The sequence below is a fragment of the Bos indicus x Bos taurus genome, chromosome 3, assembly GCF_003369695.1.
Source record: "Bos indicus x Bos taurus breed Angus x Brahman F1 hybrid chromosome 3, Bos_hybrid_MaternalHap_v2.0, whole genome shotgun sequence".
NCBI classification, from domain to species: domain Eukaryota; kingdom Metazoa; phylum Chordata; class Mammalia; order Artiodactyla; family Bovidae; genus Bos; species Bos indicus x Bos taurus.
In genome coordinates this window covers 85,854,336-85,868,826 of record NC_040078.1, presented here as the reverse complement: position 1 = coordinate 85,868,826, position 14,491 = coordinate 85,854,336, and the positions used below count along the sequence as shown (strand labels likewise).

The following is a 14,491-nucleotide window of genomic DNA, read 5'->3' as shown; positions in this document are numbered from 1 at the left end:
GGGATGTGGGATCCTCCTGGACCAGGGATCAAGCTCAGGTCTTCTGCATTGGCTGAAGGTAGATTCTTTACCACTGAGCCCCCAGGGAAGCCCTCATTTTAAAGTTTCTATTAAACAAGAAATGGCTTGATTTCCAAAGAAAGAAAGAAAGTGAAGTCGCTCAGTCATGCCCGACTGTTTGCAACCCCATGGACAGTAGCCTGCACCAAGCTCCTCTGTCCATGGCATTTTCAAGGCAAGAGTACTGGAGTGGGTTGCCATTTCCTTCTCGAAAGAGATGGCCAATTTATTACATAAGAAATTAGAAGTAAAAACAGGAAATGGAAATCTTTACCGTAAACATTCTGTTTTCTTTAGCTTATTATTTTCCTCTTAGTTGATTAAAATTTGGGAAGTGATTATTAGGCTTACATAATAAATACTGAACTTACATAGTTTAAATTTTCCTAGGACCTACATAATTAGTATATATGCACTCCTACTTTCAAAGCTAGCCAGTTATGGATCTCAGTATGTTTATTCTTAGTGAACTGCGCCTTCTTACTATAGACCCAGTGCCCCAAGATAGCCTTCTGGAGATGAATGAATCTGAAATCTAATTTAGGTTACCTTGGGTGGGGGCAGGCAGCCAGAGAATGAGCGATCTTCTTTTCGAAAACTCAGGTTGAGTTTCTCTATGTTGAGTTTGGCCTTGGTTGCCCTCAGTGCCATCTTCAGGACTTCCAACAGGCTCTCGTTCACTTCTGACTGTGAGTTGTAGTCTTGAGGGGCGATACTGCTTGGAGAAGCAGGAGAAAGGCTGTGAAAAGACAATTTACTCAAAGCTGCTGTGTGTTTTCATACCTGATCTTTTACCCCTGCCATACACTGTGGAACCAGAGAACCCACCCAGCAAGGCCTTCTAAATCTGGGTAACCTCATCACGGGACTGCATGAGGAGACTGCACAGGTCAACTAAAGTTTGTTCTATTCTAGTGAGTCCCACAGTCTCTTCTCTCAGAGGTACGAATCCATTCAACTAGATCATAGACTACAACTTGTAATCCACTAATTTTTTTCCAGATGAGGGAAACTTAGAATTGACCATAGCAGTTTACTTACCTATTCAATCTTATTAACACTTTTCTTAAGTCCAGATAACTATTGATAGCAAATATCAATAGCAATTTGATAGCAAATTCCCAAACTGTCCATTGCCACAAGCAAAGCAGATCCTACCAGATCCCTGTAGTCAGGGAAGCTATCTAGAAGGAAATCTTGAACCAGGTAAACTTCCTTCATTATCCTTGACTCTGCTCTTTGAGTCTGGAAAACCCAGAAAAGTTTTGGGAACAATTATTTATTTACTGTCTGGCATCCAAATGTATGTAGTTACTAAGATGGTGTATCTGTTTGTTGTTTCTTTAAATGATTGGTGAAAACAAGGTGATAAAGTGTTATAGTCATTTATTTTATGAAACTACTTTGGGGTGTTTATTCATTTAACATTCCAGTGTATATGTTCTTCCAGATCCAAGCTGTGCTATCTCCTTCAGAGTGAAGCTTTTCCTGTTTCCTCTGTTTCAACTTAAGTTCCACTTCTCTAGACAGACATTCTATGATATCCCCCAAACTCCATTCATGTAAATCAGTTTCCTTTCAGTGGTATGCTGGTAAATCATTAATGACCAGCTCTCTAAGATAAAGCTGTAATCTGCAGCCTTACTAAATTTTATGGTGCAAAAACTCCCACCGTGGTCAGTTTCCAGTTGCCAATATGATGTCCCTGAGTGAGGCACTGGGAACTGAGGTTCACAGTCAGCCCCCCTAGTGCTCCTGAACCCCCTGCTTGAGAAACTCTTTCAAATTTATTTGTTCTTTTCCTGTAATAAGTTTCCCTCAAGTTGCGATTGCTTCCTGATTCTTTTAGCTGTTGTTTTCTGTCTGACCTCCCTTGTAAACTGTACCGTAAGATGTGGGCCGAGTCTGTTTTGCACATATATCTGTGGATCTTGTACAGATTGGCAAATCTGTTCCAGATTTGAATCAGGTTTCCTTCCTCTTTCCTTTTCTTGTAACACCAGTTTCTGCAGGAAGGAATTCATAAGAAAGACTTTGGCCCTCGGCTCAGTACACGGAGTACTGAATGGGAGGTTTTATATGGAGCCCATTTACTGCAGCTGGTGGATTTCATAGAAAAACCTTCTGCAGGAGTTTACTTCATCTGGTCCCACTTAGGTGATGAAAGCTGTTGCCACTGGTGATGCTGGAGGCATTTTAAACATCATAGAGCTGTCCCACATAAAGCTCTACCTGACAGAACATGGGAGGGACTTTTTCTGAGCTGTACATTAATTAGTAAAGAGCCTGGATTCATTGCAGGCCATCAGTCCTGCACTTCCGCAAACACACTGTCTGGTTTATATAGAGCAGCACCTTCTCTGATGAATTCAAAATGATATCTTTATGGACCTTTTTTATATAGTAGATATCCAAATGTTCCTGCAAGTGAAATAATGCAAGCTCTTTGGATAATTGGAGGTGCCGATGACATTCCACAGATATTTATTGAGCATCTCCCGTGTGCCAGGAACTATGCTAGAACTATGCTGGACACTGAGTTGGCCAGGAAAGACACTATTCCTCACCTCAAATGTCAAAGAAGTAATTACAAGCACAACGACTACTATAAAAAGAAAGGGCTATGAGGTTATACAGCAAAGAGATATAACCTAGTCTAGGGCTCAGGAAAGACTTCCTGTCTAGGATTCATGAGACCCATATCTGCCAGTAAGTGGCCATTTGTTCTGATGCATCATCTCCTACTTCTCAGGTTGCAAATCTCACTATCTCTACTATATGAAGTATGGCTGCTGATTATTAAATATTGCTAGGGATTTATGGTTCTCAGCAGGGAAGTTGCTCCAAGTGATAGTTGACTGGTGTACCCATATGGCAGCATCACTTTCTTTGGACTGTTAGCCCTTGAGGGAGAGATTGAGCCTTGCCAATCTCTGAATTCACTGTGCTCAGCAAAGTGTGCCTGGCAAACAGCTGGCATTCGATGGATGCATGTAGAATGAAGTAATGCAATCAAAAAGGCCACATTGCACATTGTAGAAAGGAATTAAGTCTGTCACTTGGTCCAAGGACAATTTTATAGGAAACCCTGCCTTTTTCCTAGAGTGAAGTGACATACTTCAGTGCCATGGCTCACTATGTCACATTATTTGGAACTGGAAAGGATGTTTTCTGGAAGTAGTAATAGTAGTATTAGTTGCTCAGTTATATTTGACTCTTTGCAACCCCATGGGCTGTAGCCTGCCAGGCTCCTCTGTCCATGGAATTCTCCCGGCAAGAATACTGGAGTGGGTAGCCATTCCCTTCTCCAGGGGATCTTTCTGACCCAGGGATCTAACCTAGGTCTCTAGCAGTGTAGGTAGGTTCTTTACCATCTGAACCTCCAGGGACAGTTTCAAAATAGTAACAAGCCCTATCATGTACCATTTTTAAGAACTATGCAATGACTAACTCAGTTCCTCTTACAAATCTATAAAGTGAAGGGAAATCTATCATTGTTTGCATTTAACAGCTGGAGAATGGAAGCACAGAGAGGGTAAGTGAACAGCCCAAGTTTACAGAGTCACTAATGGGCAGAAACAGGAATTGAGTCTAGGTTTCTGTCAATAGAAGTTAAGCTCCTAACCACTGCATTTTGTCATTTTTTGTGGAGAATACAGACTATCATGCTTTACTGTGTCTCATCTCTAATGCTGTTCCTCACGTCCTATATTTATGTTGGGTTCTTTCTTTCCTTTGAGATTATATGAAGGAATTACTGATTTCTGTACCTCAAACCTTTTTCTGCTAGTGCCCGTAACCCAGGAGTTCACTGTCTGAACATATTTCTGGAATAACACCATGTGGACAGGAACTCTGCCTGGTACACATTCATTTATTATTTCAAAACGAGGTTTTTCATTTTCACATGGCAATCTCATAAAAAAAGACGCATTGTTGCAAATAACTTTGTATGCATGCCTGCACAGGAGGGAGAAAAGAAAACTATAAGCAAAAGGCAAAGCATTGGTAAAGAGTAAAGTGATTTTGCACTGGGTGAAGTTTTCAAATGTATTACTTCCAAGATCCCTGTCAGCTCTTGAAGTCTATACACACTATGCCCATAAATAGGGAAAAAAGTACCTTTGATGGCTACTACTCTGAGTTTCTTTTACGTTGCTGTCCTCAACTCCTTTGTTTTGCTCTGTATCTTCTGAAGCTGCAACTTTTAAAAACCAGAGTAGCTTTTCATAATTCACCTGAAAATTAAATATCAAAGAGAATATCCTCATTTAATTTACACTTAGGGGAAAGAAGATACCTGCTGAGATAAAATGTCAGTTCAGTTCAGTTGCTCAGTTGTGTCCGACTCTTTGTGACCCCATGAATCACAGTACGCCAGGCCTCCCTGTCCATCACCAACTCCTGGAGTTCACCCAAACTCATGTGCATCAAGTCGGTTATGCCTTCCAGCCATCTCATCCTCTGTTATCTCCTTCTCCTCCTACCCTCAATCCCTCCCAGCATCAGGGTCTTTTCCAATGAGTCAACTCTTGGCATTAGGTGGCCAAAGTATTGGAGTTTCAGCTTTAGCATCAGTCCTTCCAATGAACACCCAGGACTGATCTCCTTTAGGATGGACTGATTGGATCTCCTTGCAGTCCAAGGGACTCTCAAGAGTCTTCTCCAACACCACAGTTCAAAAGCATCAATTCTTCGGTGCTCAGCTTTCTTCACAGTCCAACTCTCACATCCATACATGACCACTGGAAAAACCATAGCCTTGACTAGATGGACCTTTGTTGAGATAAAATGTATTTGGAAAAATTTTTAGCATTGAAAAATTTAAAAACATTTTAAAATATATTATAGTAATTACTAGTGCTTTTTTTTTTTTTTTTGTCCAACAATTCCTTTTATTTTCCCTTCTGGACATGTGGTAAAATGATACTTGCTGGTTGTTTCATGGTTGAGTAGGGTCATGATCAGTTCTGGCCAATGAGTGAGAGCATAAGTGACCTGCACTACTTCTGGGCTGAGGATTAAACTGCTGACATGAACCCCACCCCCCACCCAAATATCTCTTTATCCCCTCTGCTATCATATCCACTAATACTCCAGAGTGGATGCTTCACCAGCCTGGATTTGGAGCTAAGATGATGATGGTACTGAGAAGAGCCTAGGCAGGACTCATTATGAAAAATAAGCTTTCATTCTTTTAAGCCACTGAGACTTTGGGGCTCTTTGTTACAACAGCATGACCTAGCCTCTACCTTCTCTCTCTCTCACAAGTCTCATATATTTATTATATATATTATATACTTATATTGAGATATATTCAAAAGATAAAGTCAGATTACTTGGGGGCAAGGCTTTATTTACCTAAGTGAAAAACTTAAGACTTTCTTTTTCTTTTACATAGGAAAAGACTAAAAGAATGTCATCCATTTCCATTGCTTGACTGGATGATTATTCTAGGGACTCTGATGGGCAGACAACTCCAGCATAGTGGAGGTGGGTAGCAGTGGGGAAGGGAAGCCAGATAAGGTCCTGACAGAAACTAGGACTCAGGCGGGAGAATCGACTTGAATTAAAGATTCATAAAGGTTGCACTAATAGATTGACATTGTATTGCTAAATACTTTTCATAAATATAAAATTAATTCTATTTTTGCAGGTTAGGAGTGGGCAAGAGATAGAACCTACTAAATGTTAAACATGAGGCCAGGTCATTTGCATTTATTATATTACTAAATCTTCACGTTAGCCTTATGAAATTGGTTTTGGCCTGATTTTCCATCAACACATGCTCATTTATGATTTTTCCATTGCTATTATTTCTTCCTATTTTAGGATATTGTCTTCTCACTCCCAGAATTCTGTTACACTTGGACTATGCTGTGTATTCACTTACAGTGTGAACTTAGGAAGTGCAATGCTCAGAAAAAGAACCCTGGCCTTATCTTTGGGGAACCTTTATATCTGCCCTGGGTCTGCCATTAATTCTCTGAGTGTCCTGAGGAAATTCCTTGATCCTCTGGGTTTCAGTTTCCTAATTAGTAAAATGATGGTGATGAGCCATATTTCAAAGATGCCTCCTATCTCTAAATCTCTAGGAACTGTCATGATACATCTTTATCAAGTTCTCCATTCTAACCTCAGAGCTTATAGACCAATCAGCTTGTAAACAGACCTGTTATCTTGAATCTCTAACTATTCCAATGGTGTTAAGAGCAGACAATGAAATCTGGGACAGGGAACCTTTTAAAGAGAAATTAAACAGGGCTAACCCCGCTGGTGGTACATGGTGGTACTGTCTTGGATGCTAGGCTTCAGCATTATGTGAACCAAGAACTTCCAGATGTCCAAGCTGGGTTTAGAAAAGGAAGAGGAACTAGAGATCAAATTGCTAAAATTCACTGGATTATACAGAAAGCAAGGGAATTTCAGAAAAAACATCTATCTCTGTTTCATCAACTATGCTAAAGCCTTTAACTCTGTGGATCATGACAAACTGTGGAAAGCTCTTAGAGAGATGGGAATACCAGACCATCTTACCTGTCTCCTGAGAAACCTGTATGAGGGTCAAGAAGTTAGAACCCTGTATGGAACAACTGGTTCAAGATCAAGAAAGGAGTATGACAGGGCTGTCTGTTGTTACCCTGTTTGTTTAACCTATATGCTGAGCACATCATGAGAAATGCCAGACTGGATAAATTACAAGATGGAATCAAGATAGGCAGGAGAAACATCAACAATCTCAGATATGCAGATGATACCACTCTTATGGCAGAAAGTGAAGAGGAACTAAAGAGCCTCTTGATGAGGGTGAAGGAGAAGAGTGAAAGAGCTAGCTTAAGACTAAATATTAGGGGAAAAAACAAACAAACAAACTAAGATCATGGCATCCAGCCCCATTACTGCATGGCAAATAGAAGGGGAAAAAGTGGAAGTTGTGACAGATTTTCTCTTCTTGGGCTCCAAAATCACTGCAGAGAGTGACTGAAGCCATGAAATCAGAAGATGATTGCTTTCTGACAGGAAAGCAATGACACACCTAGACAGTGTGTTGAAAAGCAGAGACACTGCTCTGCCGACAAAGGTCCTTATAGTCAAGGCTATGGTCTTCCCAGTGGTCATGTGCAGTTGTGAGAGTTGGACCATAAAGAAGGCAGAATGCCAAAGAATTGATGCCTTTGAACTGTGGTGTTGAATTCCTGAAAGTCAAGGCAGCAAGGAGATCACACCAGTCGATCTTAAGGGAGTTCAACCCTGAATTTTCACTGGAAGGACTGATGTTGAAGCTGAAGCTCCAGTATCATGGTCATCTGATGTGAACAGATGACTCATTGGAAAAGTCCCTGATGCTGGGCAAGATTGAGGGCAGAAGGAGAAGAGGGCGTTAGAGGATGAGATGGCTGGACTGCATTACTGATGCAATGAAATGAACTTGGGCCAACTCCGGGAGATGGTGGGGGACAGGGAGGCCTAGTGTGCTGCAGTCCATGGGGTCACAAAGAGTCGGACATGACTGGGCAACTGAGCACCACCAACAACAAAGGACCTAAATCTATTTTCTATTTGGGTCTTATCTGACTAGAGATTTCTACATATGACTATAAATAGGCTTTGTAGCTTAGGGGTCAATGGCAAAGGTTATTTTCAAGAAAGAAACTTACCTTTTGATTCTATTACTCTGGTGGGTACAAGTCAAATAAACAAAGGGAACTCAATAAAGTAGCAAGATGGTCCTACCATTTCAGGAGAGCTCCCCCTAGAAAATCTCTGGCAAAGGATCTTGACTGTTGGCAACTGCAGAGGGACTTCAAGCCTTAAGAAGAGGTGGCTCAGCTGAGATTGGAGAAGAAATCCTGAAGAGACAGGATCCAATACCTTCAGCTCTTTCTGAAGTTTGTCTAATAAGCCAGAACTCAAAGGAAGAGACTTGAGTTCTCTTCTGACCAGGGCAAGAAGAAAAGTGTCTTCTTTTTTTGTTCCACTTGGTCTCTGGCCAATATCCTGAAACAACAACAACAACAAATTAACAGGGCTCTAAACCAAAGTGACTGAAGACCAACACAAGGAAGCAGAAGAGTACTTGAGTTGGTATTAGAGCCTCCACATTCAGGCCTTGTCCCGAATAGGAAGAATACTTACACTTGAAAGTAAGTATTCAATATGGATGTATTCATTAGTTTGTAACGTCTCAAGATCTTTTCCTTCAGGTGAAGAAAAGAAGCAAATCATTTCAGAGTACATGCTCTGATAGAAGGTTCTTTAAGGTATATCATTTGTCTTTTACAAAATATATATTTTTTATTATATGAGATTTTAGAATGATAAATCTTAAAGACCGGGATCTGGGAGGAGGAAGAGGGAAGGAAGATGTGATGGTCATGCGGAACATTTGAGGTTTGCCTGTGGGCTCCCAGGGAAGTTTCCTGGAAAGCTGATGAGACATATCGGGTGTGGTATCCACCAGTCTATCTTAGACCATCTTATTATCTGTTCCACATCAAAATACACAGTTGACAAATAATATCCCTTCATCTACAATAGAAAACAGCTCAACAGCTCCCACCTTGGGTTGGTCAGAGCTGCTCCTTGCCATCTGTTCTAAGGACCAGTCTCTAAAGTTTCTCCTGGGGAGGCCATGGATATAGGACAGGGACTGGTCTCCAGTTGGTTGAGAGATGCAGTAGACATTTGCCTGGTTGGAAACCTTAAAGAAGCAAAGATAAATGGATCAGAAGGGATGGGGAAGAGAAAGAGGGAAAAAAATGGAAAATATGAGTGAGCCAACTAATTCTTAAAACATGGTCCCATTCCAAAAGACTTCAAGCCCCGAGGTCATTGAGTCATTTAATCCCCCAAGAAGAGAGCTTATCTCAACATTAATTTCAGCATTATGCAGTTAACACAAGTTTGATAAATAAATGGGCAATTAGACATGTTTTCTTTTGTGCCTGATAAAAGGTGTTTGTGACAAAGAAAAAGTAAGCCTGTAAACACATCTTTCATATGCAAACCAATCAACCTAAATCTATGTCTCTAACCACCTCCCTTATCTAACTCACATACCAACTCAGTATTTCCCCTGTCCCAAATGAACCTAGGTCCACATATCAGACTGGGGATAGCCCCTCTACCCAAAGCCCACTCACTGGAGTTGTTCAAGCCAGCCAGTTCTAATCTGCTAACCCTGCCCGCATTACCTTTCCCATGGAAACCCCAATAAAGGCCGTGGCCTGTGCTTTTCCCTTATTCTTCTGCCTCCTGATCTTGGTGCTTCCACATGCGGCCCTGCACAGTGTGGCATACCCGCTTCCCCTGGGAAATCTAAGTCACAAGTTCTTTCAAAGGCAGTTGTCTCTTTATCTGTCACCTCACCATACCTGATTCAAAGGAAATCCTGGGTACAAATTTAACCACATGGCCATATTTAATATCAGGTCATTGAAAGGAGGCATTATGAGAGGGATTCACTAAAAACTGAATGTCCATACTCATTTGATAGTTTATACTGAATAACCTATCAGTATAAATAGCAACCTGAAGGGTTTATAGTCATTAAACATTTTAAAGAAAAATCAAAGTCTCTCTAGAGTGAGCTGAGTGAGCAGGAGTGGCAGAGTTCTAGAACAGGCAGTTGTGGAGGAAAAGCAAGACAAAACAAGCAAAATGGCTTTGAAAGGAACGTACTACCAATCAACTGTGATAATTATTAAAATTAAAGCACTAACACTTTCATTCTCATGCTGCCAGATGCAAAAAGCACACTTTAATTTTATTTTTGAAACTGTGCTACTGAGTTTGCCGCTAGTCACAGATTCTTTTTTATTTTCTGAGAGAAAGCAGAGCTGATACTTCTGAGAAACAGTGTAAACAGCATATATGTATTTTTAAAAATGTATAAGGAGAGAATTTAAGAGACAAAAGATCCTAGGGCTGGCAGTGAGAAGAGCCAGGCTCTGTCTGTGAGATCTTGAAACATCATTTAAGCTCTCTGGGTCTCTTATTATTCATTTGTGAAATGAGAGTTTGTATTTGCTGATTTATAAGATATCTTACTATTGCTTCTCTTAACATTTTCAGCTTTACTTACCTCTTCCTAGGGTTATCTTTGAGTTTACCTGTAATTTAGAACAGAGTTTCACACTTGCCAGTCCTTAACCCACGTTTACTTTTCTTTTAGAGCAAATTCAGCCGGTCCAGACTGCCTGCTACATCCCAGACAGGAAAGCTTATTTTCATCTATATGTGAAGAACAGGAATCTAGAAGGAGCTCTGATTGGTTTACTTCTTTCACTGTGGCAGGATTCCACTTACCACTTAGTCAAGGTGGTAATGAGTGTCTCTGTACCAGGCAGCCATGGCTGCCATCTGGCCAGCCAGGATCCTACACTCGGCAGACAGAACCAATTAGTCAGGCCCCACACTTCCCACGAGGTCTTGCTGTGTTTGATGGGTGGGTGTTAGCCCTGCTGAGCCTCCCATAAGAAACCCCTTGAATCCTGGGAGGGGAGGGACAAATTGTCTCCCTCTGGCACTGCAGAGCTAGTAAAGAATCCAGACCGTGGAGGTCCAAGAACAACTTACCTAGTGAACACTCTGCCTGTCACAGTGGCTAATGCAGACCCTGTATCCCAGATGGGTAGAGAGAGGGTCAAACAAACTTTCATTTATAAAAGAAAAACTAGAAATGACTTAAACGCCCATCAATAGGGATTAAATGAGACATGTTATATCCATATAAACGAATGAATATAGTTTGGGGATTAAGGCCCTAGAATCTGGACCTCAACTGTGGCTCTGCCACTTCTCAGCCTTATGACCTGGGCAAAGCACTTGATGTCTTTGTTTTTCAGTTCCTTCTTCTATGATCTGAAGATAATAGAAGTTCCTACCTCACTGAGTGCTTGGGAGTAGTAGGTTAGTTAATATATATAAACAGCTTAGAATAGTGCCTCTGGGTGTGAGTCACTCAGCCGTGTCCGACTCTTTGTGACCCCATGGACCGGAGCCCACTCCTCTGTCCATGGAATTCTCCAAGCAAGAATACTGGAGTGGGTTGCCATTCCCTTCTCCAGGGGATCTTCCCGACCCAGGAATTGAACTGGGATCTTCTGTACCGAGGGCAGACTCCTTACTGTCTGAGCCGCCAGGGAAGCTAGAATAGTGCCTGGCATGTAGCAAATTCTAAGTGTTAGTTCTGAGTATGACTCTCACAGGGACATTAAACATAATGCTTAGGATGAATTTTTTGAAGCTGTGGGAGAATTCTGGATATGAAGTGAATAGACCAGGATGACAAAGAACATATATGTGATGATTCGTATTTGGTATCTATGCATGAAAAAAGATGAGAAAGAAATAAACTATTATTTTTCTTTGCATTTTATTTTTTCTTATTTATATTCTTCCATTTTCCAAAATTTCTACATGAGTATATAATATGGTACAGTTAGAAGGATCAATAAAAATTTTAGGAGAAAAATGAGAAGTCCCCAGTGTTTGAGACCTTGCAGAACATGGTCTGAGGTCTGAGGTCCATTGGTGAACTGGTAGCCACTCCATATTGTAATTTTTGCAGAGTTCTAATGAATAAAAGATCACAAATCCACAGGCTTTTATATTCTCATGACTGAAAACTAGTGAGCATCTGAGTGATTTAGAAAGGGCTATTAAAATTATAAACTAAAGATAGTTATGTTAGAGTTTACTGCAGACTCTAATTCAGTATTCTACTAAAATATCCGACTGTCACTTCATTCTTGGCGGTGCTACAAAACTCCTCCTCTATATATTTGTTTAATTGCAATTTCAGCAATTTTTTGAAATGGTACTTTGTTACCAATGAATCATTAGTTGGTCTTAATTGGGTCCAATTTTCTATTGCTGCTACTCTTGCTTTTTAATTACAAATTAATAATCATTTAGATTCAGCATTATCAAGTTAATCTGTTGTGGATTGTTTGGTTGATTCTTAGCAGAGGGCAGTGATAATGTATTAATATTTCTATGAAGATAGTTTAGGGCTGATAATTCTTTGATATCTAGACATGATTTCATTGGGTTTTGAAAATAAATTATCTTTTCCTATAACATTAAAGCAGACAAACCCTCCTCCTCCAACACACCCCAAATTTGCACAAGTGATGATGCATCACTGTATAACGATCATTTAGTCACAGAGTAGGTTGACCAATTCAGTTAGCGGTCAGTGAAGATGCAATATACAGAATGATCTCAAAATTCATTTTCAGATTTAAAAAATGATTTTGATTCTATTTGATGCAAAATGTATTAATTACCATTAGAACAAGCATGTGTTGATGTGAGTGTATGTTTCCAACCCAACTGAATTTCCTAGCCAATTACCAAGGAAAGTTTAAGAATTTGTTACTCACTTTGCCATCCAGAAATCTACAACTGAGTGCTCCTGTTAGGAGCTTCCCGTTGTCCTCTGGTTTCTGGTTGTTCTCTTGGTGCTTGCTCTCTTTCACATCATCTGGGTCGTGATTGATTTGATGATCTGTGGGATCAGTCAGAGCTGGTGGGTCTCCACCGATGGGCTTTGCATCACCAGTCACTGATTTCTGGAGCACTGTTTGAGTTTCTGCCTTCAAGTTCTGGTTCTCCTTGCTGCAAAGAAACAAGTTTTGTGCTTTGTTACTCAGGGCACACTCCACCTGCACTAAGCTGGCATAAGAAAAGGCAGGTGTTAGTCTGGTGGTGGGAATATTGGTAATTTAGCATGACGGAATGAAGAAGTAAACATTATTATTTGTCTAGGGATCATTTACCATAGAGAAACCATGTTATTTTCTCAGGCTTTACCTTCCTTATAATCTATCCATCTGCTCTAAAATCCTTACTGTAAGAAATGGCAGTTTCAAAGATGAACCCTAAAGGTTATTACTTATCTTTCTTCCTTAAAAGTCTAACAGGTATTTTCAGTGTTTACAACTAGAAAAAGAAGAAAGTCAAGGCATTTTGCCAGCTCCAGTTCTGCTCTGTGTCTCCCCTTAATTGTCTCACCAGAAGGCTTCTTTTTCTCTCAGTAGTCCTCCATTTAATTTTAATATTAAATAGAGGGGGAAAAATTGTAGGAATGGCTCAAAGAAATTTATATAAAAACAAAAATCTACAAATTATGCAACTTTGTTTAGTAACTAAAAGACATAAGTCACAATTACATGGTATTGTTTTAAATATAGAAAACTTCTTCGGAAATAAAGAATACAAATGCTCATGGTCACATAAATAAATAGAATTCTTACAGTGGGTGACTGGACTAAATATATTAAAGAGTCAGGAAGCTAAAATTTTTGACCTAGTAAATCAATTTTTAAGAATTCATATTAAGTAAAAAATGTGGAAAAAGAAAAATTTTAAACTATTTATTAATAGGTGGATGTGTTGAGTGTTTCATTCTATGTTCGTTTGAGATAATGTATGGTGCTATTAAAATAGTTACAAATAATTTTAATGAAAAAATATCTTGTTATACAAATAAATGAAAAAGATAATTATCTCAACTATATAAACTCATATATAAATACATGTGTCTTTGTGTGAGAGTGCATAATATATGTAGAAGGAAATATGTCAGAAGTAAACAGTAAGAACCTCCTAACAGAAGCCAGGATATTACATTATACTACAGGCAGTGTACTGTTGTTAGTCATTCAGTCATGTTCAACTCTTTGTGACCCAGACTATAGCCCACCAGGCTCCTCGGTCCATGGAGTTCTCCAGGCAAGAACACTGGAATAGGTAGTCATTCCCTTCTCCAGGGGATTTTCTTGACCCAGGGGTTGAACCAGCATCTCCTGCATTGGAAGGTGGATTCTTTACCACTGAGCTACTTGGGAAGCCCACATTATACTATATTATATACTATACTATATACCATATTATACTATATAATAAAACTATTATTCTAAATTTCTAACATGAAGAAATATTATTTTATTATCAATAAAAATAATTTAAAAAAATAGCTATGCATTATGCCTAGAAGGTTGTATAAATTTTAGCTGTTATTATTGATGCAGTGGAAAGGACCCATGTTAAAGTGTGTCATGTAATCTGAGCATAAAACAATGGCTACAACACTTGTTGATTTGAATAAGGCCAAGATTGACATATGTATATTTTTTACATTAATTCTCTTAAGTCATGGCAGCATGAGAAGCAAAGAAGGCTTAGGAAAGAGCTGAGAGGAACACCTACATTTACAGAGCGAAGAGCCCTAAAAGGAGACTTGGAAGAAATTCTAAGTAAGGTAGAAGAAAAACCAGAAGAGTGTGGTCTTAGCAATAAAGTGAAGAGAATGTTGCCAGAGAGATGGCATAATCAACACCTCACATGCTGTTGAGAAAAGTGAGTTCTGAAAAGTGTCCATTGAGTTAAGCCAAAAGGACGTCATCAGGAAACCTGACATGAG

General features: G+C 39.7%; 1 protein-coding gene across 3 annotated transcripts in view; it reads right to left on the bottom strand.

Annotated features, from left to right (window-relative positions):
* C3H1orf87 (chromosome 3 C1orf87 homolog) overlaps positions 1-14,491 on the bottom strand; it is an 81,786-nt gene that overhangs the window by 46,256 nt on the left and 21,039 nt on the right. Inside the window, exons 3-7 of one of the 3 annotated variants that reach the window (XM_027537076.1) lie at positions 12,450-12,684; positions 8,621-8,761; positions 7,795-8,058; positions 4,183-4,298; positions 610-799 (exon numbers count right to left, since the gene is read on the bottom strand). In XM_027537076.1, the coding sequence (XP_027392877.1) occupies positions 610-799; positions 4,183-4,298; positions 7,795-8,058; positions 8,621-8,761; positions 12,450-12,684 (946 nt within the window). The remainder of the gene's footprint in view (positions 1-609; positions 800-4,182; positions 4,299-7,794; positions 8,059-8,620; positions 8,762-12,449; positions 12,685-14,491) is intronic. The other 2 variants (XM_027537077.1, XM_027537078.1) reach the window with 2 other exon arrangements.